This window comes from Carlito syrichta, unplaced genomic scaffold (genome assembly GCF_000164805.1).
Source record: "Carlito syrichta isolate Samal-C Ts95f unplaced genomic scaffold, Tarsius_syrichta-2.0.1 Scaffold303144, whole genome shotgun sequence".
Taxonomy (NCBI): domain Eukaryota; kingdom Metazoa; phylum Chordata; class Mammalia; order Primates; family Tarsiidae; genus Carlito; species Carlito syrichta.
In genome coordinates, this window is record NW_007247240.1 from 719672 (window position 1) to 741972 (window position 22301).

The 22301-nt window shown below is 37.7% G+C and overlaps 1 protein-coding gene across 1 annotated transcript in view; it reads right to left on the minus strand.

Moving 5' to 3' along the window:
* MTBP (MDM2 binding protein) overlaps positions 1–22044 on the minus strand; it is a 67877-nt gene extending 45833 nt beyond the window's left edge. Inside the window, exons 1-10 of the mRNA XM_021712240.1 lie at positions 21739–22044; positions 21363–21483; positions 16468–16541; positions 16221–16372; positions 14343–14401; positions 12412–12556; positions 11324–11441; positions 9062–9193; positions 6938–7032; positions 4247–4319 (exon numbers count right to left, since the gene is read on the minus strand). Coding sequence (XP_021567915.1) covers positions 4247–4319; positions 6938–7032; positions 9062–9193; positions 11324–11441; positions 12412–12556; positions 14343–14401; positions 16221–16372; positions 16468–16541; positions 21363–21483; positions 21739–22044 — 1275 coding nt within the window. The remainder of the gene's footprint in view (positions 1–4246; positions 4320–6937; positions 7033–9061; positions 9194–11323; positions 11442–12411; positions 12557–14342; positions 14402–16220; positions 16373–16467; positions 16542–21362; positions 21484–21738) is intronic.
* Between the last annotated feature and the right edge of the window lie 257 nt (positions 22045–22301).

Genomic DNA, 22301 nt, shown 5'->3' on the forward strand with positions numbered 1-22301 from the left:
AAACCAGAGATTGAATACTAATAAGCAAAAATTGCCATGATGATAATATGAATTATATACTAGAAAACACGCAGAAGCTTCTGACTGATTTATGTGAGCAAATTCAACTTATCTTTCTTTGTATTCCCAGGGCTGGGGATTTTCATTAAGTATTTGTTCAACAAAATCACCATAATACATTTAGGTAACTTCTCAGTTTGATTAAGGGCTAAATAAAACAAACTGCAATTCTGAAGGCTATATTTTTGCCTGTTATCTTAGAAGTATAGCTATCTCAATCAGCACATCCCAGTAGAGAACATTAGTTTCTTTTTAACACTTGGGGGAAACTGGAGCAAGCCATTTGCCAAAGATCCAAAACCTAATGCAAAAATCACTTTCAGTTGTTCTATACGGGTGAATTGATCACATGAGATATTATGACAGTCAATTTTGAGTCAGGGTCTCATTCTGTTGCCCAAGTTGGAGTGCAGTGGAACAATCACAGTTCACCGCAGTCTCAACCTCCAGGGCTCAAGTGATCCTTCCACCTCAGCCTCCCGAGTAGCTAAGACTACAGGCCTATGCCACCACACCTAATTTTTCACTTTCTGGTAGAGAAGAGATCTCACTCTGCTGCCCAGTCTGGTCTTGAACTCTTGGACTCAAAAGACCCTCCCACCTCCACCTACCGAAGTACTGGGATTACAGGAATAAGCCGCTGTGCCTGGTGGGGGTTTCTTTCTTAGTTTCATTGCTATTTTTATTTTTACTTACGCATTCTTAACTAGTAGATATAAAAATATTTTAGAAACAAAGTACAGGAGGTAAAAATAAGTAAGCTTCTTTGTATTTATTATTATAGCAATAATAATTTTTAAGTCAAATATATTTTACACAGTCAAACATTAGAATTGAAAATAAAAATATTCCTTTGGGAGGCTGAGGTGAGTGGACTGCCTGAGCCCACGGGTTCGAGACCCGCCTGAGCAGCGAGACCTCATCTCTACAATAAATCAAAAAATCAGCCAGGCGTGGTAGCGGATGCCTGTAATTCCGGCTACTCAGAAGGCTGAGGCGGAAGGATCGCTGGAGGCCAGCAGGTCGAGGCTGCGGTGGCCCAGAGTGACCACTGCACTCCAGTCTGGGCGACAGAGTGAGACTCCAACTCAAAAAAAAAAAAAAAAATTTAGCAATAGAAAATAATCATTAAATATGAGATATGTCTAATTTCCTCAGCATTAAATCCCAGTTCTTCTTTCTTGCACCCACAAGGATCACAGCCCAGTTACAGCTTTCTCAGCATGCAAGGAATGCTGAATGCAGCCCAGCAGATGTTGGATCTAACTTACAGCCTGACAGAAGTATATGCTGCAACCCGTTAGCTGAAGGGGCCACATTTTTGAAACAGCCTAATATCAATTAAACATTTGCTGCAAACATGGAAATAAACATTTCTAAGTCACACAAACTTTAATTCCCTATAAATCTGTCAACTGCTGATACTGCATTCTTAACACACTTGAACTCTGATAACTTGCTCTCATTCATTCACTAATCACTAGATAATCTCTGAGAAACCTAAGCATGATCCACTTAGGGTATCATTCCATCTCCAGGATACTGAAGCCAAATGCCATTTCAAACCTGAGTTTCAAAACCTTGATTCCATCTTTTCAGTGGGTTCTCCCTAACAAGCAGTCACTGTGGAAATCATGTTTCTAGCTTTGCAAATTATTCCTTGAATAAATATTTTCTAGCTATAAGACAATTCTGCCTTGTCTTTTCCTAATCTAGCTTAATTACTAATAAAATAAATTTTACTCCAAGAAGCTTTTATTTATATTCTGGGGCAATTCACTGACTGACAGGTAGCTTTTGTAAGCTAAGACACTGACTGAAAAACACATAAATAGCTAGAATTCAAGTAGCATGAAGGTTTCCTGAGGAAGGGTCTTGTCTACCTTATTCTGTCTAATATCTAGAACAAGCATCTGGCACACAGCAGGTAGAAAAGAAATAACTGTTGAATTACTGAATGAAACCCAAGTTATAAAGTACTAAATTATTTCAAGGGATGAGTACACAACTAAAATTTTTTTTCAAAAATGTAGAAGACAAATTATAACTCAATATAAAAGAAAAACAAATGGTTTCACATTTAGAGATTTATTATGTCACATAATATAGTATCAAAAATTAACGCTTTTGCTGCATTAAATTGGGAGAATATTTGCAAAGTGTCATGTATTTATTCCTTACTAATAAAGTATGCTTTATAGTCATAGTCCAAGAAGCAGTAAAAATGACAATCTAATACAATAAGTTTAAAATAAAACAATTGCAAACATGATATTACTAAACATCAATAGCTTAGGTTGCTTTTAGGATTATTGTTGCCTATTAAAACTACATGGATTAGGGAAGTTAATTCAAAGATCATTTATTTCATCATCCTCTATAAGATTTCTGTAAATTTCTCTATAAATCTTCTTAAAAATTCTATAAACTTTATCATATCCCCAAATTAACTAGAGAACATCTAGTGCTTTGTACTTTTAAGGAAATGGTTTCGCATGTGTCCATCTTTTGGGCCACATAAACTTCAAAGATAATAAAAATTAGTTAGCAACTATTGTACTTTGTTGTTTAAAATATATATTCCAATTTGGTTCTCATTAAAACTCTGAAATATGTAACTCAGGGATCATTATTCAAGTTTACAATTTCAAAAGCTGTAAGACAGTGAGTGGCAGAGTTAGGGGAATAAAGTCAAGTTTTCTAAAGTGCATGCTCTTCTACTTAAGACTTTCTACTAACCATATTCCTACCCTCCCTTATTTGACAGTATAGGTGAGAAGATTAGTGATAAATGAGAATATTCTCATTTCCTAGAATAAAGACTTAAAAGTGTAAGTGACTAGATAGGGTTATACAGAGAGGTACTTAGATACATGGGTTAAAATAGAAACCAAGTATTTTTATTCCTGGTGCACTTTTTCTTTAGACTATACCAATTCATAGGACTTCCATACAAATTGTTCTGTAGAAATGTATTATCTTTTAATCTCTATTTAAAGTAGGCTGCCCTGGCTTATTCCCCATCTCATGTTTATTTTCTTCATGGTTTTTATTATGCCTGCAGTTATGTATTTTCCATCCGTCTACCAAAAGGATAGAATTAGTTACTGTACAACTAGTTACTGGGCTCCCAACATTTAGTGTTTTGCCTAGAGCACATATTAGGATAAATGTTGGGTAAATAATTAAAGATTAAATTTTAAAATTTCAAAATGTACCACATTAATTACTTTTAGAAGATGAAAGCCATGTTAATACTGTAGTTTAGGCTACTCATTCAAAGATTATCTATTTCATCAAATAAATACCTTGGGATACTATTCAAAACTATTTAATTTATGGGAAAAGAACCTGGAAGGCAAAATTTTAAGTTATCGTATAGTCCGTAAGTTCAAAACCACATTTCCTTTACTACATGAATTTTCTAAGGGAATTATAACCAAGATTAGAATACAGCACCATGGAAAAATTGCTATAATTATAATAATAATTTTCTCCCTGCATGATTGTTTGATAATAGTCTATTTGTTGTTAAAACAAATATGAAGGTTATATAAATGCTACCAATAAATATTTTATACATTAAAAATTGTTCATAGCAACATAATAAAAAAACAAAGAGAAGTAAATTTTTACTTTTTTCTATTAAAAATTGAACTTGACTTTAGATAGATGATTCCACTTAAAATTCTTTATAGTTTTAAAATGTTAAAAATACCATTTATTATAGTTATATATAATTATTAAAATAGTTATATATCATAAACATTATAATAAAGAAAAATTTTTTAAACTCACAAATAATAATGTAATGAAGCTTTAGAAATCCTTCTTACTTCTATCCCCTGCTCTACCATGAAAAAGACAATGCAGGCATATGAATGTGTTCTTACAGAATTGAAATCAGATGTTGAAGGATTTCAGGTATAACAACAACGTGTTGTAAAATTTTAAAACTTTATAGGAGTTACCAGTCATAAAGCTTATTTCCAAACATCTCTTCTAAAAACAAAATGTCACTTTATAACTGAAGTGTGCTTTTAGAGTTATTACGAGAAGTCCAAAATGTCTTAATATGATATACCAATATGACATACCAATATATATTCCCTTTTCTTACATATCCTTAAATTTTAACTATAAAACAAACAAAACAAAAAACCCAAAACCAAAATCTCCTCTGTACCTTGCCACATAGAGAAGAAATCTGCTCCAACAGCAACACAGAATTCTCTTTGGTATTGTTTTTTGTCAACCCTCTGTTCTAAGGAGTTAAAGAAATGAAGGAATGGTAATTGTGAAATAATTTACTTCCTATGATAAGTTTGTTTCAGTTTTTTCACAAGTTGCTTAAATTCATTTATTAAAAAATTTAACTGTAGGAATTAACAATTACCCCTTCCCTTGGGGATTATTATTTTTCGGATTATTTGCTTGATTCTGAAAATATACTAAGAAATAGTGCTACAACAGCATTACAATACAAAGTCAGAAAAAGAAATGTGTAAAAACTGAAGCTGCTGAATAAAAATTCAATGCTATCCTAGTGTTTTACTTCTAGCTAACAACAATCTTTTTTATATGAGGTGTTCTATTCTTAGGTGTATTTCTAAACATTTTTATATGTTCTTAAAAGAGAGTTCAAAATATGTTGAATATTTGCTGATATATTATAGTATTTGTATTTGCTTGAGCATATAAAAAGACATTATCAGCTGACTGATGCTTAAGTATTAATCATGCTGATGGCAGGAACATTCATAAGAGTGTAAATTGTGTTTTTCTCCACGGATTCCTAACATTCTTCCCTACTCCATAATGAGTGGCAATACCAGGAAGTGTCTGTCTATTCTAGAAGCATAAATACCGTCCTTGAGGGAGGGTTTTCTTTTTCGAAGCTGCAGAACTTGTCTTAAAACAATGGCAATAAAAAGTATACTGAATACTACTTAAAAAGCTAACATGGTCAAATATCTAAATAGGGTGGTACCAAGAAAATAGTTTAAATTCCACTTTACAAATCTTACTGAGGCAGACAGCTTTTTCCAAGTAAGACCTATTTAGAACTGAGAGAAGAGGTCCTACTCTGGTTGTAGTGGGAGGGTCCAGAGCCATGCCCACTCAGCTCACCTTACAATCCCATTACCCAAAGAGCTGAGTCCTCAGCTTTCCTTCAGAGACTATGCAAGGATCCACTGAGACAAATATGTCAAATGTCACCTAGCTTTTGACCCATAAGGTGTTAGATAAAGTGACAAAAAGAGGGAATGGCAACAGCCTATAGTTTTACTGGCTGCATGGTTCTACACTGAAATAGACAATGGACAAATCTGCCAAAAACTACCCAAACCTGAGTACCTCTTCCTCTATGAAAACTGCTCTTCTCATGCTCTTCTTAGTGGCACCAAAGTCAACACAGGGAATCCTCCACACTCCTCTGGCCTCTCATTTTCCTGTATGCAATAAATCATGACTCTGGTCTCTCATATTCCTGTAATAAATCATGATGTCTTGTTGATTTGATGTCTTCAAAACATCGTGTACTCTTTTCTGGCTCTCCACTCCAAATACCACTTGTTTTTTTTTGAGTTGGAGTCTCACTCCGTCGCCTAGATTGGAGTGCAGTGGCCGCTCCCGGCCACCGCAGCCTCGACCTGCTGGGCTCCGGCGACCCTTCCGCCTCAGCCTTCCAAGTAGCTGGAACTACAGGCACACGCTACCATGCCCAGCTAATTTTTGAATTATTGTAGAGATGAGGTCTCGCCAAGTTGCCCAAGCGGGTCTCAAACCCGCGGGCTCAGGCAATCCACTCACCTCGGCCTCCCAAGGCACGGGATTATAGGCTGAGCCACCGAGCCTGGCTAAATACCACTTCTTTAGTTCAAGTTCTACTACATTACCCAAAATCCTTCCAGCATGATCTATAATTCACTTCTCATTAAGCCATTCTCTGGCTTATAATCCTTCTTTGGTTCATCATCATCTTTAGGACAGAATTTAACCCCAATCACGATATATTAGGTCTTTTAGGATCTGATCAGTCTGAAAAGGCTCTTCAATCTGATCTCTTAGCGATCCATCCCCCAAACCCTAAGAACAAAACACTACTACTTTTTAGTAATGCTAGACAACAAAGAGTTCTCAACTGGGTGATGTTTTCCTATGCCTTTGTAAATATTCTCTGTTCTGCAGAAGAAATTTGCAGAAGAAAATCATGAGCGTTTTGGTTTAGACTATCAATACAAAGTAATTCATTCCATAATATTTATTGAGTGTTTACTATATGCTATGATTTATTTCAGTTATAGACTTCTTCAGTAGAAATATTATATTTAGAAAAACACAGAAGTCATAGAGATGTATTCCTGGATTTCAGAAGAAGAAATGTTAATTACAAATAGCATGAAACACAAAATAAAATATTAGCAAAGTTAACAAACACATAAAATATATAGATGGTTTCTGAGCAGTGGGTGGGAAGAACAGTTTTAGTTAATGCTAGACTAGGTACGAGTAGATGGGTTTTATTCTCAGGCAGAGGACATTACAGCGCATTAAAGAATCAAGGTACAATCACTTCTGAATTACTTCCACAGCCCTACCCACAGCAAATATCCCATAAACAATTAAAATAAAGGTGCTTGCCTAGGGAGAAAGATTTCTAATAGACAGGTACAGAGTCCAGGATGTGGGAAAAGCAAGAACCTCTTTCCCCAGAACTTCCAACAATAAAGAGTCTGGCAACCCACTTAGACATCAACATTAAAACAAGGATTACAATGGAATAAAAAATAAGTATACACCTAACACTTTTATTTGCCTGACAATACCAGAGCATGTAATTTAACACGAATATGTAAATAAAATGAAAGGATACAATTCAAATTCAATGTCTGACATGTAGCAGGAGGGTAGATCTGATAATTTTACCATCTGCACAAATTCCAAAGCAGGGCCATAATAATGGAAAACCTAGAAAAAAAATTAAAATTATGTAACACTTTAAACACTGTAAATGCAATGAAAGTAAGCAAATTAAGCCGGGCTCGGTGGCTCAGCCTGTAATCCCGCGCCTTTGGGAGGCTGAGGTGGGTGGACTGCCTGAGCCCACGGGTTCGAGACCCACGTGGGCAGCGAGACCTCATCTCTACAATAAATAAAATATTAGCCGGGCATGGTAGTGCGCGCCTGTCGTTCCAGCTACTTGGAAGGCGGAGGCGGAAGGATCGCCGGAGCCCAGCAGGTCGAGGCTGCGGTGGCCGGGAGCGGCCACTGCACTCCAGTCTGGGCGACAGAGTGAGACTCCAACTCAAAAAAAAAAAAAGAAAGTAAACAAATCAGCGATTAAGGGTTTCGATTTTTAAAACAGACCCGAAAAAGGAACTTTCATACATTATGCAAGCCAAACGTCTAATTCTTTGTAGCAGACGTTTCAAATACACCTCTCAGAGTAGGCAAGCAGACCTGGAGACGCCTCAGTAACCGAAAGAGTTCCAGCAGGAGAGAAGAATGAGAACGAAGAGGCAAGCCACAGAAGGCCAAGCCCTCAACCTTTACTGCTTGTCCTCGGCATGACAGGCAGGTGATCCAAGAGGCTGGAACGCCTCTTGAAGAAACAGTTGGCAGCCTACCTCTGCAGGCATGATCTGCAGGACTGAAAAGAGAACGAAAAGACACTCCAGGGGAACTTAAGTTGAGTGGTATGCTGAGATTAAAAAAAAATCCTGAAGACTAAAGAAATTAGATAGTGAGGCGCCATACGCTAATTAACACAGAAAGCTCCATTCAGATAAATGAAATTTCAGGACTGTATTTCTTCAGGCAGAACTAAAAACTAAATCAGAGTGAGCTCATGTAGAATAATTATTCCAATAGTTGGAGCCAGAGCGTTTCACATGAAGAGCAAAAAAAAGAAAATACATCTTGAAGAAGCTACACCAGGTTTCAGACTTGTAGAAAGCTGAGTAACTTCACCACATATGATTCTGTGCAAATGTAATATACTATACGTAGTATACAGACATACATATACACATGTGGTATATGTGTGTAAACAGTGTGTGGGGGGGGAGAAGGGGGGGAGAGAGCAAGGGAGGGGCCATCAATTTCTCAGGGTCATTAACTTGGAAAACGAAATGAGCAATTCTGTGAAACAGGCCCTAGTAAGCGACTTTAAGCAGGCAGCTCTGAATGCTGGAAATTGAGTTCACATCAGAAACTATGCCCTCTCTTTGTACTGCCCTTTGATCAAAAAACACAAACCATCACCTGGACACCCTTACAGCTTCATGACCACTGGGTCTTGCATACTCGTAAATGAGGCCTTTCAAGTGGATTTCTGAAGTGCTTCCATATAAGTATCTCTTGCGTTGCTTTTCCAGTGTTAAAAGGTCAACTGAACTCTTTGCTAATTATTACATTTTATTACTTGCACTTTAAGAATCTACAGAAGATACAGACTATAAGTCTACATGAGAATACCTCTTAGGCTATAAATTAAACTTATGCCAAGTACTGTGTCAGATGTCAACCTCCTACCTCACTTAATCCTCACAATAACTTTGTAAGATAAGTGTGTGATTATTGCCCCACTTCACAAATGAGTTAATCAGTTTACCCAAGGTTATACCCAACACCTCAGTGGTGACAGCCAGGTTCCAAACACAGGTCTACCTAACATAAAAGGTTATCCTCTTTAACATATTCTCTTCAAACTGAACCTTAAAAAGATCAGATAGTAAATTCCAAACTAAAGGTAGCTTCAGGTCTATACTGATTTAAAGTTAGTATCATTACATTTTTAAAATAATCTAAAACAATGATAGTTTCACCAACATTTATTGCTGATGACAGTATAACTTAAGAAACTGATTGTAATCATATTAAAAGTTATGATGGTGAGCATACCTAGGCACATATATTAGTATCATTCATTCAAGATCCAAATACATTTTACAGGAACACAAATACATGTTGATTAAAAAAAAAAACAAACAATTACCTTTGGCAAAGTATTCTTATCCTTTGATATTATCTTTTTGGCAAGAAAATCAGTATTTAAAGTAGATGTACTAAAATTCTTAGGTGTAACCCCCTTTAGACAAAATTCAGGAAAACTAATTTCCAATCCAAACTGAAAAGAAACCAAGAGAACAAAGTTACATGCATCATGAATAATGCTATAAAGATCAATACATCTTATCACAATGTAAAAGCTCAGATGAAACCCATGTATAAACTTAGTTTTGATTTCTCAGCTCAAAGTGATTCTTACATTTAGGTACACATCCTTCCTATTTCAGCTTAGACATTGATTTTTCATGAAAAGCTGTCACTGACCCTTCACCAGCTGGCAAGAGCATGTTATACCCATTCTGGGCAACCACAGTACCAAATACCCTCTTTGCGATGTTCAATATCTGGCTCTCTACCAGTCTGTGAGTGCTGCAAAGACAGAAGCTGTCTGTCTTATTCCTTACTAGGTTCTCAGGACAGTGTCTCAGACATAGTTTGCCTTCAACATTTACTGTTGATAAGATGATCTATTACTACAGAAGTACCAAAAGAGTACTAACAATAATAATGGTAGCAAAAACAATAATGATAGCTATCACTTACTGAGTGGTTACTTTGTGCTTTAAATAATTTAATTCTCAGCCGGGTGTGGTGGCTCACACCTATAATCCCAGCACTTTGGGAGGTTGAGGTGAGAGGACTGCCTGAGCCCATGAGTTCCAGATCAGCCTGGGCAACTTGGTGAGACCTCATCTCTACAACAAATCAAAAAATTAGCCGGGCATGGTGGTGTGTGACTGTAGATCCAGCTACTTGGAAGGCTGAGGCGGAAGGATCGCCTGAGCCCAGTAGGTCAAGGTTGTGGTGGCTGTCAGCATGCTACTGCACTCCAGCCTGGGCAACAGAGTAAGACTCCAACTTCCAACTAAAAAATAAAAATAAAAAACTTAATTCTCATAAAACCCTATGGGATAGAACTATTATCACCATCGTACAACTACGGCACCAAGAATTACAGCTAAGCATTACCCAACATGTCACACAAAACTAGAAAGAAAGAGTTGGGATTTGATTGCATGCAATATAATGTTAGAAACTATGTCCTTACTCACTACAATGCCTCTTGGCAGGAGTTACTCTCCACGAAAAAAGTGAGTTCAAATTTTAAATGCATCCTGTGGAGATAGGGACATTTAATGTCCTATCTAAAAGAATAAAAGAATCACATGAACCCTGCCATTATCTGTCTGTATGAACCCTGCCATTATCTGTCAGAAAACATATAAAAGCAATTCTAGCAAATTATACCTTTCACTTTGCTACCTGGGTTTTACATTAAAACACTTGCAGAAAAGGCTCACCTGCAGATTTAACCTTTCTGAGATTAGGAAAACCAAGGAAATCAACAAGACAGATACAGCTACATTAAGTTATGCTGTCTAATTAGAGGTTTTATTAAACCATTATTAAGGGTGAATTGAAAAGGAAAAAACAAGTCCAGTAATTAGCACAACACAGCTTTAGAGAACCCAAGGACCTACCCATGCCATTCTGACCAAACATTAAGAAACTTTCTGGGCTTAACTTTTCCCATCTATAAAAATACATAAATTACTATTAACACTCAAAAGGACAAAACTGATAAAAACCACCAAACATATTATTTCATAGTAAAAGATGAAAAAATAAAATCAGAGGTTACAGAAATTTAGAATTAGAAGAGCTCACCTAACATAATACTCTCATAGTTAGGAAATCTGGGGTCTAGTTAGGTTAAAAAAAATGGCCTAAAATCAGAGGGATGCTTAGCAGAGAACAGAGATCACGTACAGCAGTATTATAGGTAAGATAATATGCTCCTAGTCGTTCATTCAGTAGTTTATACATACAATAAAATAAGGCAATTTGGATAAACATGAATTTGACTAATGTCAAATTCTATGTTTTAAAACTGCAGTGCCCAAAACATAATCACAGTGACTATTTAAATGAAAATTATTTAAAATCAAATAAAATTAAAAATTCTGTTTATCCAGTGAACTACTCATATACAAAGGGCTCGGTAGCAGTGTGAGGCTTGCAGGCTACTGTATTAGCACAGATGCAGGACATTTCTATTATTGCAGAAAGTGCTACTTAGTGCTATTTTAGAACAGCTTTAGAAGGTACACATTCATTAAGATTTATTTAACTATCTGTCGTAAATAAAGTTGAAAGGTCTGCTTTGCAAATTGTGAGTAATGTTTACCTTTCTTTCCCATATCTGTATCTTTCCCCTCCATAATTCCTTTGTGTCAATAACATTTCTGAGATCTTCTAAAGGTACAACATCAGCAGAAAGATATTCTGCAATTTTCTGACAATTTCTATAAAAAAAGATTATGACAATTAACTACAGGGTTTATATCTTACTAATTTAATGGTTATAGTTAACTACAAGACTAAGAGGCAAAACTGCAAAGTTTATATTGCTGTGTGTTTTTCCCCAATATTTTGGAACACCCAGTAAGTCAGTCTCTGAATGAGCTGCTGTCACATGTTCATTTAATCTCAACAACCTCACGAATTAAGAGTAATTATCTTTAAGACTCAGGATGAAGAAAGACTTCCCTCTTACTGTTGGCTCAGTTGTTGTGTCACAGCAAACACACACACACACACACACACACTCGATATCAGTTCTTATCTTCAAAAAAAAAGAGCTGCTCTCCTAAGCTGCTCCCCCCATACCGCTCTGGTAGAATTTGGGAACAGAGCTATCACAGGCCATCTTGAAGGAGAGCACTCCTGCTTCTCCCTGCATTTCCATGAAGAAGATCATGTCTTCTCATCTTCCTACTCACCACCAACTGCCTGCCACCAAGTCAGTGCTCAGTAAATACTTGTTGATGAAAACAAATCATGAAGTCAACAAATCCAGTTTGAATACTTACTTAAGGATCAAAACTATAATATCCAATATACTAAAATATCATAAAACACAGCTGTTTACATTTATTTCTGCATTGGCACATAACACAAAAACAAACAAAATATTGCAAACCAGTAGATCCATGTTCAAAAGCATAGTGTGTTTGCAGAACTAATGCACAGTAATGCCTGGAAAACATCATCAATAATATTTACTAAAAACTTAAACATCTCAGAGACATGAATATGAAATATGAAAAACCTAGATTCTTCTCATGAGATAAATCTCCAGTCACAGTACAACATAAAATTTTATCTTATCACGTTAAAATTATTTTCAAATGCTGAGTCTAAAAAACAGAATAGTTTGTTAATTTGTGAAAACAGATGACACAGATAATGATCAAAAATGACAAAGAAGCTTACATTTCACAATGACTTCCTGCTATGGTAATTTTTGCTGAATACCATTCCCGCAAATGTTTTAATGCTCCTACAGTAGGCAAACAGTCTTTCAATTTAGGAGGATCTTTGTCAGAGGGCAATAGTATTATATCTATCATTGCTCTACCTACAAAGAGAAAAGAGCATTTTTGTCATTTAAAGATTTGAAATGTCTCCAAACAGCACCTGAACAACTGAATTTTGTTTATTTAGAAGATAAAGAAAGATTTTAACGTGAGAGCCGGCTCGGTGGCTCAGCCTGTAATCCCGTGCCTTGGGAGGCTGAGGTGAGTGTATTGCCTGAGCCCGCGGGTTCGAGACCCGCCTAACTTGGCGAGATCTCGTCTCTACAATAAATAAAAAAAAAAATCAGCCGGGCCTGGTAGCGTGCACCTGTAGTTCCAGCTACTTGGAGGGCTGAGGTGGAAGGATCACGGCGCCCAGCAGCCTCGACCTGCTGGTCTCAGGCAATCTTTCCACCTCAGCCTTTCAAATAGCTGGAACTACAGGCGCGAGCTACCATGCCCAGCTAATTTACTCCAGTCTGGGCGACGGAGTGAGACTCCAACTCAAAAAAAAAAAAAACAAATAGTAATGTTCAAATAAATTATTTCTTTTAAAAGGACAATACAACATTCCGAAAACCCAACTATACTGACATTGTTGGATCCTAAGGATAACTTTACAAAACTTTAAATTTTATAAAATTATAAGTGTACTGAAGGGTCAGAAAAATCAAAATGAAACAGAAGCCAAATATAAAACTGATAATGAAAGTATCCTAATTGGCCAAAAAGGAAACGAACTTGACACATTTCATTTAGAAAACTGGTATGTTGATTCCAGACCAGCCCAGGCAACTTGGCAAGACCTCGTCTCTAGAGAAAATCAAAAATTAGCTGGGCATGGTAGCTCGCGTCTGTAGTTCCAGCTCTTTGGGAAGGCTGAGGTGGAAGGATTGTCTGAGCCCAGCAGGTCGAGGCTGCGGTGGCCGTGAGCACGCCACTGCACTCCAGACTGGGTAATGAAGTGAGACTCCAACTTGGAAAAAAAAAGAAAAAGAAAAAGAAAACTGGCATGTTTATCAATGTATTTAGTTATTTTTCCATGTGGGACATTTTGCACTAAACTATGATCTCCTTGAACACAGGATTAAACTATCTGCAAGTTACAAGTTTCTTGATGGTAATCTCACATGGTCTCATCATTGTACACCCAGCTCCTGGTACAATGCAGATACAATAAGCATCTACTTAACATTGACCTTCAATAAAGAAAAAATTAAGAAAAGAATGCTCTTTAAAAGTATTTTTGGATACTAACTGTACCAAATTTTAGACAATTACTTGATTAATACAAAGATTAGTTTATGACAAAAAGCAGTTTGAAGAATACTATGATACAGTATTTCACAAAATATGCTTTCTACTACAAAAAGGGGGGTTCTGTAAAAAAATAAAAATTTACTGTATGACATTCCATTTGATAATGTTTATACTAACTTCACCATAAAGAATGTTATCTAAATTAAAGGATTCTTTATCCAGAAGCTGTTTATAGGATTAGTGTTTTATTTATAGAACATATTCAGGACAACAACGGTATGTACTAGAAGGATTCTTCTTCAGAATCAATGAATAAGGAAAGAAAATGGGTATGTAATTTTCTAAGTTCTAATTTTTGTCTAATGAAAACAACAAAAAGAACTGTAATGTCTCAGTAGTGTACTTTATTAAAACATGTAGTGGAATACATACCGTATTGATATTAAGAAATCATTTTCATTTTGAATTTAAGATTAGAAGTGAGAAAACTAGCATAAAGAATACATATAACACTCATTCATAAAAGATATAAGATATAAACTATTTAAAGTAGTATTTAAAGTAATATTTAAAGTAATAAAATATTACCAGGAACAGGAAGCTTGTCTGACAACTGATGCAAATTTTCTGCTGATTCTTCATACAGACTAAAATAAAAGAGTTAAGTGAGGAAAAAAAGGACAGATACATATCACATAACATTATATACATAAGAGGTAGCATTAGCTATAAAGATCCCTGGGTCAGGCACTGCTATGCACATTAGATGCATAGTATTTGACCTTGATGACAACTCTGAGGTGCTCCTTTAACACCACCATGACCTCTACTTTCAGCAGCTTGCCCAAAGTTTACATAACTAGTCTGTATGGAAGTTTGGATTCAAACACTGAGTACTAAGTTCTTACCCACATGCAGAAAACAAAGGATAAAACTCCCTAAACTATATCTAAAGTATACCAAATATAAATCACAACGAATAGACCAAATACTTCTCTAAGTCTTAAAAGCGAAGACATGCAGAGTGTCTGTCTTTCCTCTGAAGCTGTCTCACAAGCCCTGAGTGAAAAACCTGATGCCCTCCTCGGACTCTTCAAAACGTATTCATTTTACCCATATGATAAAAATTTTTTTCTAAATATAGTTTATTATATAGCATGAAGGTACTTAAATGCTTTATGATAAATTTGCCACTGGCCAGGCTCGGTGGCTCAGCTTGTCATCCCAGCACTTTGGGAGGCCGAGGTAAGTGGATTGCCTGAGCCCGTGGGTTCGAGACCAGCCCGGGAAACTTGGCGAGACCTTGTCTCCACAATAAATAAATTTTAAAAATTAGCCAGGTGAGGTAGCGCGCACCTGTAGTTCCAGCTATTTGGAACACTGGGATGGCTGTGAGCGTGCCACTGTACTCCAGCCTGGGCAACGGAGTGAGGCTCCAACTCAATAAATAAATCTATCACTGTCTTAGAAACTTAAGGCATCCTCTACTAAACTCTAGTTTTCATGCTCCCTCTTGTAGAAATAACAATCAGGTCACTAATCAGAAATATTTACTTTTAAACTTGCCATCTTTTAAAAATGCTAAGAAATCATATGGAATGATAAGAGCTTTCAAGGGTAAATGAAGGCACCTAAGAAATCATCTACGAGACCCTTATCACCCTGATCCTTTATGGATGGGGAAACAAAGGACTAGAGACTGGTGTAACATCATATGACCAAAGTCCACTTCTACTGATTCCTGTTTTAGTGATCCTTCCCTGGTTATACAGGGTACAAACAAATAGGATCTGCAAAAAGTAAAACGAAATTTTTAAAGTCGGCTACTATTTAAAGATATGTTATAATATGGGAATACTAAGATAAAATAAAAGCAGTTTTCTATAATGAAATATTATGGAAGACTAAAATGAAAGGTATTAACTATGAATCAGAGATAGGATAGTTAAAGGAAAAAATGTTTCACAACTTATATCACCTAGATCAACTTATATATTGTGCCATAATTCAAAAAACCTAGAAGCAAACTCAATTTTAAAAGGTATCAGAAATGCTAAAGAGACACATAAACTGAAGAAATAGCATATTTCAGTCTCAAATTGCAAAATGAAATGATATTTTGGTTTGAATACTAGCTATTAACACTAAATAACATTTCTATTCAAACACTTAAAGTACAGTATCAGGCAGAATTTCTCTTTAAGAAAATAACAGGATAACTAAAATATCACTTTTAATTATCTTGAAATTATGTAAGCTTAAGAAACAAAACATTCTGATACCAATGTTAAAGACTCTTATTCCGATAAAAGGCCCAAATTACCTAATTAAAAGTTTAAAATTTTGATTAATTTGAATTTATTTAGTATGGTTGCTAAAGGTGTAATCTTCACCCTTATGTCTTAAAATAACTGTCTAATATCAAATATTTTAAAGAAAGACAGTATAAACAGCAAATATGCATACTCAGCCAAGGATAAGGATTCCCTGCTGTTACTATCTTCTTCTTCAAAACACTCAACGGCACTCAAACATTCTTCAATATTTGTTTGAAGAACATCTTCAGTTTTATCCTTTTCTGTATCAAAATGTATCTCTTGCCAATCAGAACTACAAAACTAATAAATCAAAAGATTTCATTAAATAATAGATTCATGCAATTCTTTATATCAGCAAAGACATTCACTAATAGCTACTTTTATTTTTGCATTACCTGATAAAATCCACATATTGCCTGCACTGCAAAGAACCACTTCTTGGAACCAGGTATACCACCCACTGAACAGGCTTGAAAACAAAATCACACTTATTAGAAAAAGGCATACCATAAATTAGCAGATGGCATAGCATATACACTGTACTTAGAAAACAATATAATTTTGAATCACATTATGGAGTTATCCAAGACACACAGATCTTCTCAAAATCTCTACTAAAAATTCAAAAAGAACTATTTGTCTAAAGAGCAAAATTATTCACTCACAGTGAATACCTGGCTTTGGCTCCTCACAATTCAAAATCCCTATTATTGGTTTAGCCATCATTTCAAACAGATTAAAATCTACCATAAAGATGAAAATAACAAGGGTACCTGCATCATGAACATTTGTATACCTAACCCTGAATTGTACCCCACATCTTTAAAATAAAAAAAAAGTAAAAGTTAAAAAAAAAGATATTGAAAATAACACCTACTCAGTTACTATGGAGTAACACAAAACCATGTAAATCTTTTTGGTAAAAACAATTCCTTCTCCAAAGACCACGTAGGTCAGTTCAGCCTGGCTAGAAACAGTAGGAGTTCAAGGGTAACCAAAGACTAAAGATAAAGAACATGCTCTTCTAGGAGAATAGAATATTACACGAGGATATAAAATTAAGGATCACTCCAGGGTATATGTCAGAGGAAGCATGAAGAATTTACAGCTATGTACAGAAACTGGATTTAAAGGAAAGAGGGAAAATGTGGTAACTGAAGTTTAACAAATGGGAGCTAGGTAAAATCTAAGTTCCTATTACTTCCAACAATCTCAGCAGAAGACTTTACCACCATCTACTGTGAAAACAGACACCATTAGGTAATAACTCATGTAACACCCATTCAGGAAACATGCAACTCTACTTGCATTCCCATGGAATCTTTCCTTCCTTTTAGCATGTTAGGAGGCACTGTCCTTCCCAAAGTTACTTCTCCAAGTTCCTAAAACCCAAGACCACAGATTATCTTGCTTGCAACTCAATCTGATCTCGTCAATTCCTCCCTCCCTCCACATTTGTCCCCATTTCCTCATCGACTTTCCCACTTCCCTCCAAATGTACTTCAATTTCTTTGTGTCTCCAACATGCCACAACTGAACTCACCAAAGTCACCAATAACTGCTTTGTTTTTAGTTCTGCTGTTATTTGTCCTCTCGGCATATGAATCTAAGCTGACACACTGGATTACTTTCTCCTTCAAACATTTGGCTTCTGTGGCACCTATCTTTCAGGCTGCTCCTTCCCATTCTTTCAAAACCTGTGTGCAGTTCCTTCAAACATTAGGATCCAGTTTGAGACCTTTTGCCTTCCCACTAACGATAAGCAACCCATCCCTGCTCATGGCTTCACCTGACATCTATACATTGATTTATACATAATCCCATCGCTAGCCCTCCCCTGCATTTTCCCATACACACACATTTATCCAATTTTTACAAAACATCTTTACTTTGACATTTTACAGGCAACCACTCGCCTGCTCCAAACTGAACGTGTCATATTCTCTCGCCATCTGCTGCTCCTATCTCACTAAATGCCACTATCACACTGTCACCCAAGCCAAAAACCTCACATCATCCTCGGCTCCTTCCTCATCCTCCTCTTCTCCTACACCACACCAACTCAACACCAGGCCAGGTGAATTCTGTGTGGAAGAATGTGAGGACCAATCATCAACTGGGTAAATGACACTGAGGAAGTAAATCTCAGAATGAGAAATGACAAGAATTGCAAAAGCTGGATAGCCAGCAGCCAACAGAAAAGTAGTTAACAACTCATTGGTTCCATGACACACAACAAGCAGTCAACTTGGTGCCATGAAAGAGACAAACCCTACCACCTATAGCTTTACAAACCTCCAGCACTGCATGTAGTCAATTGCAAACTCCTCAGCATCCCAGAGGCAATTCCCCCAGTGGCCCACACCGAATTCCAATTTGTATGCGGGCTTCTATTTAGCACCTGCCTCTTGGCAGGCAGCAAATTCTCTCTTGCTGCTGTTTGGTCTGTTATGCCCTTCACAATGTGTCTTCCTTTCAATAAATCTATCTTTCTTAATTCGTAACTGTCTTGGTTAATCCTTTCACCCCGCGACTCCGGTCCACCCAGCCTGACACATGGCATTCTACCTCCCTGACTGCCTTCTGCCTTCACATCTATCCACTTCCCCCACCCTGACTGCCTCCTGCACTTCTCAGTCAGTCTTCTGCAGCAAGCTTCCAATAGCTATACTTTAATCTGTTTTCTCTACAGCAGACAGACTACTTCAAAAGCACATATCTGAACATGTCTCCTCCTTCATTAAAGCCTTTCATGGCTGCCAATTACCATTAGAAATAAGTGCAAACACCCTTACTCCATTTATAAAACCCTCTATATAGCCATGCATACCTCTCCACTCTTAGCTCAGTTATAATCATATTGAAATTCTAGTTCCTCAGACTTGCCTTATTACTGAAAGCAATGATCCTAGCATGGTAGGGAATTTTAACACAGGCAGTTCTTTCTTTGAATGGTTCTGATATGCACAAATTCTTTGAATGGTTCTGATATGCACAAATTTCACCAGCCCCCCACAACCTGGTTCAAGTTTCAGTTACCATGGTATATTAACTAACTATAATTGCATAAAGTAAGACTTCACTGCAAGCTTCTTGGTCTAGAAATCACTATAAAAATAAAAGATGTGGCCGGGCTCAGTGACTCAGCCTGTAATTCCGGCACTTTGGGAGGCCAAGGCAATTGGATTGCCTGAGGGTTTGAGGCCAGCCCGGGCAACCTGGCAAGACCTCATCTCCACAATACATAAAAAATAGCCGGGCATGGTAGCATGCGTCTGTAGTTCTGGCTACTAGGAAGGCTGAGACGGAAGGATCGCTGGAGCCCAGAAGGTCGACGCTGGGGTGGCCGTGAGTGTGAGTGCCACTGCACTCCAGCCTGGGCAAAGGAGTGAGACTCCAACTCAAAAGATAAATAAATAAATAAATGATGGGTATCATGATCAGGGACGAATCACTACTTTCAAAGATTGTCACCAACTGGTCATTGTACAACCACTATCCATATTACACACAGACAGCAAAAGATATAACTGTGCTGCTTCCCTGTCTCTGATCATGTGATATTTTACAAAACAGGATAATTGTAACTGGAATAATTATAAATATAATTTATAATATTAATTTATAATAAATTATAACTGGAATTGGCAAAAAAAAGAAAACAAATGGAGCACAGCAAAGAAACAAAAAGTGCTGATGCTGGAAGTGATATTCAAATCTAAGATAGAGTTCTAGAAATAGCTGCCATGACAGATATGTTGTCATGAAAAGGATGAAGATGTCCCAGAGAAAATGATGCCAGCAAAACCTTAGGAATTCAGAGATACTACACAACATTGAAAGTGCAAAGGATAAAACACTGGAAGCTGATATAACTGGAGTATGATAATTCACCAAGCACAGAAAAGATGCTCACTCTGTGCCCTAAGTTATATGATGACAAGAGGGGACAAGCACTGCTTAGATTCCTCTTCACAAGGCTTTACAAAGAAATAATACACTTAATTCCTAAGGTTTCTGAGGTTTCAAATTACAGTGTACAAAATAAACATTACTTCTACTGTATTTTTCTATTTCCATAAACATTTATAACCCATGGTAAGAGTTTTTTAATGCTTTGACAAGAAATGTTAACAGTCATAGAAAAACTGTAATTTTTTCCTCATTGATTATTATATTAAGATTGCTTTGCATGGCTTTAGCTTGCATGATGATTTAGAAAGTCCTACACTACTGTGCAAAACAAGACTGTCTGTAAAGAAACATTTACTCACACAAGTGGGATGTGAAACTTAACCATGAGAACCCTTAGAAAGCTCCCAAGAGTCTTTTACATATACACTTGAGACGCAAATATAAGAAAAATCTTTCCTGCAGTAACTAGTGCTACTAAATTACACCAACTTGAAAATTAATGAGAGTACTGCTGGGACCTGGGTAACAGGTTAGACCAGTACATACATATTAGAAATCACTCCCAATGCTGCTACTTGTCAGGGAGACACATGATATTCTCTAGTCCATTAAAAGAGAAAGGATAAAAATTAAAAGAGAAAAAAATAAAAAGAAAAGAAAAAGGAGCCGATTGCACAGTCATGAAACTACAAAGTTATCCAAAACTTTTCCTGGCATCTACAGAAACTTCCTTCAGCTTTTAGGGCTGGTTTGTTTGGGCATCTCCATTTTCAGAACCTTTAAAGGAAACTGTCAGATACAGGCCAAGACAAGGAAGCAAAAGAGAAGATGACTATCAAAATAAGTGGATGCATCTGTATACTACCAACAGAAGCTAAAGGAGGAAAGACTTTTACAAAGTAAGGGGTAGTCAAAAAGCCAAACGTTTCAAAAAGCCAAAGCAGATAAGAACCATAAACGAACCCACTGTGTCTACCAATTATGAAGAACGTTTAAGAGAATCAGTAAGAGCTAAGAACAGAAGAAAATAAGTGGTAAGAAAGTCAGTGTAGGAGCACAGCTAATGCATTCTCACTAAGAACAAAATCCTCCTCATAACGCCACATCATCCTGTGCTATACAGACCTAAGATAAGCAGAAAAATTTCATAAAGAGAGCAAAATTCAAGCCGAGAACTGAGAATAAATTTCATGACAACTGTGTGACACTCACGCATCAGGAAGAAGGCGCAATGTCTTTTTTGGTCTTGAATTCCTGTTTCCCATCCCGGTGTACACAGTCAATAAGTATTTCCTTGTACACCTAAGTGGCCAAAGGAATTAATTTGCAATACAAATGCTGGGCCAGAGAAGAGAGACGTTTGTGTTATGCTTACCGGGAAAAGTACTATCCTCTGGATTAACTGAAGCATTAATGCTTCTTTTCAGGATGTGGTAAACATTTGCTGCTGTTAAGCCTGGGGGAAAAAAGAAAGACTCACTCAAAGGTCTCAAGAGTTACACGGTCCCGCCAGTTCCAAAGCCACCAACAGAGACCCTCAAGACCAATATGTTGAAGTAAAAGAAGTGCACGCCGCTCACGATCTGTTCACGTTGTGATACAGTCTAAAGCAAGCAGAGAAAACAGAAAGGTGTGCACAGTCTGCCACCTGGCACAAACCCCAAATTCCCCCAAAACAATAATGCTAAGGAGAAGGGAAACGGTGTCACGATGCCTTACACACAACACGATGCCTTTGCGACTAAACAAACGAATAAGTGCAATGCCACGGAGAGTCTAGCCAGGAGCCCCAAAGCACTGCGACCACCACCAGCTCGAGGACAGGAGGCGGCGAGCGGCAGGCGCGGGACAGTCCCCCGCGCCCAGGCCTCCTGGGTGGACTCGCGCCCGACGAGCCGGGCCCGGAGCTCGGCGCCTGCAACACCCCGCACCGCTTTCCCGCTCGCGCCGGCCGCGGCCCCGCGCTCACCCGGCGGCCTCGCGGAGCCCTCCGCCCACGCCGCGTCCGGCCCGCGCTCCACCTCCCCCCAGGTCAGCAGCAGCAGGTAGCGGTCCATTCCGCAGAATCAGCCTGGAGCCTCAGTCTCGCATCCAAACGGCGCGCGCTGTGACGCACTTCCGGTGCCCTTCGCTCCGGCAGGAAGTTGGGTCCTCTGTCGCTTTTCCGAAGATTTCCAGCCAGCAGGTCGTTTGAGGAGTCCGTCCCTCAGTGCCTGCGGGGCCCCCTCTTTGCGTGGCGAAGCTGCCGCCGAGGGAGGACTGGAGGGGACCCAGGAAGATAGAAAGCCGCCAAGCGCTGGACGCCCTGGGAACT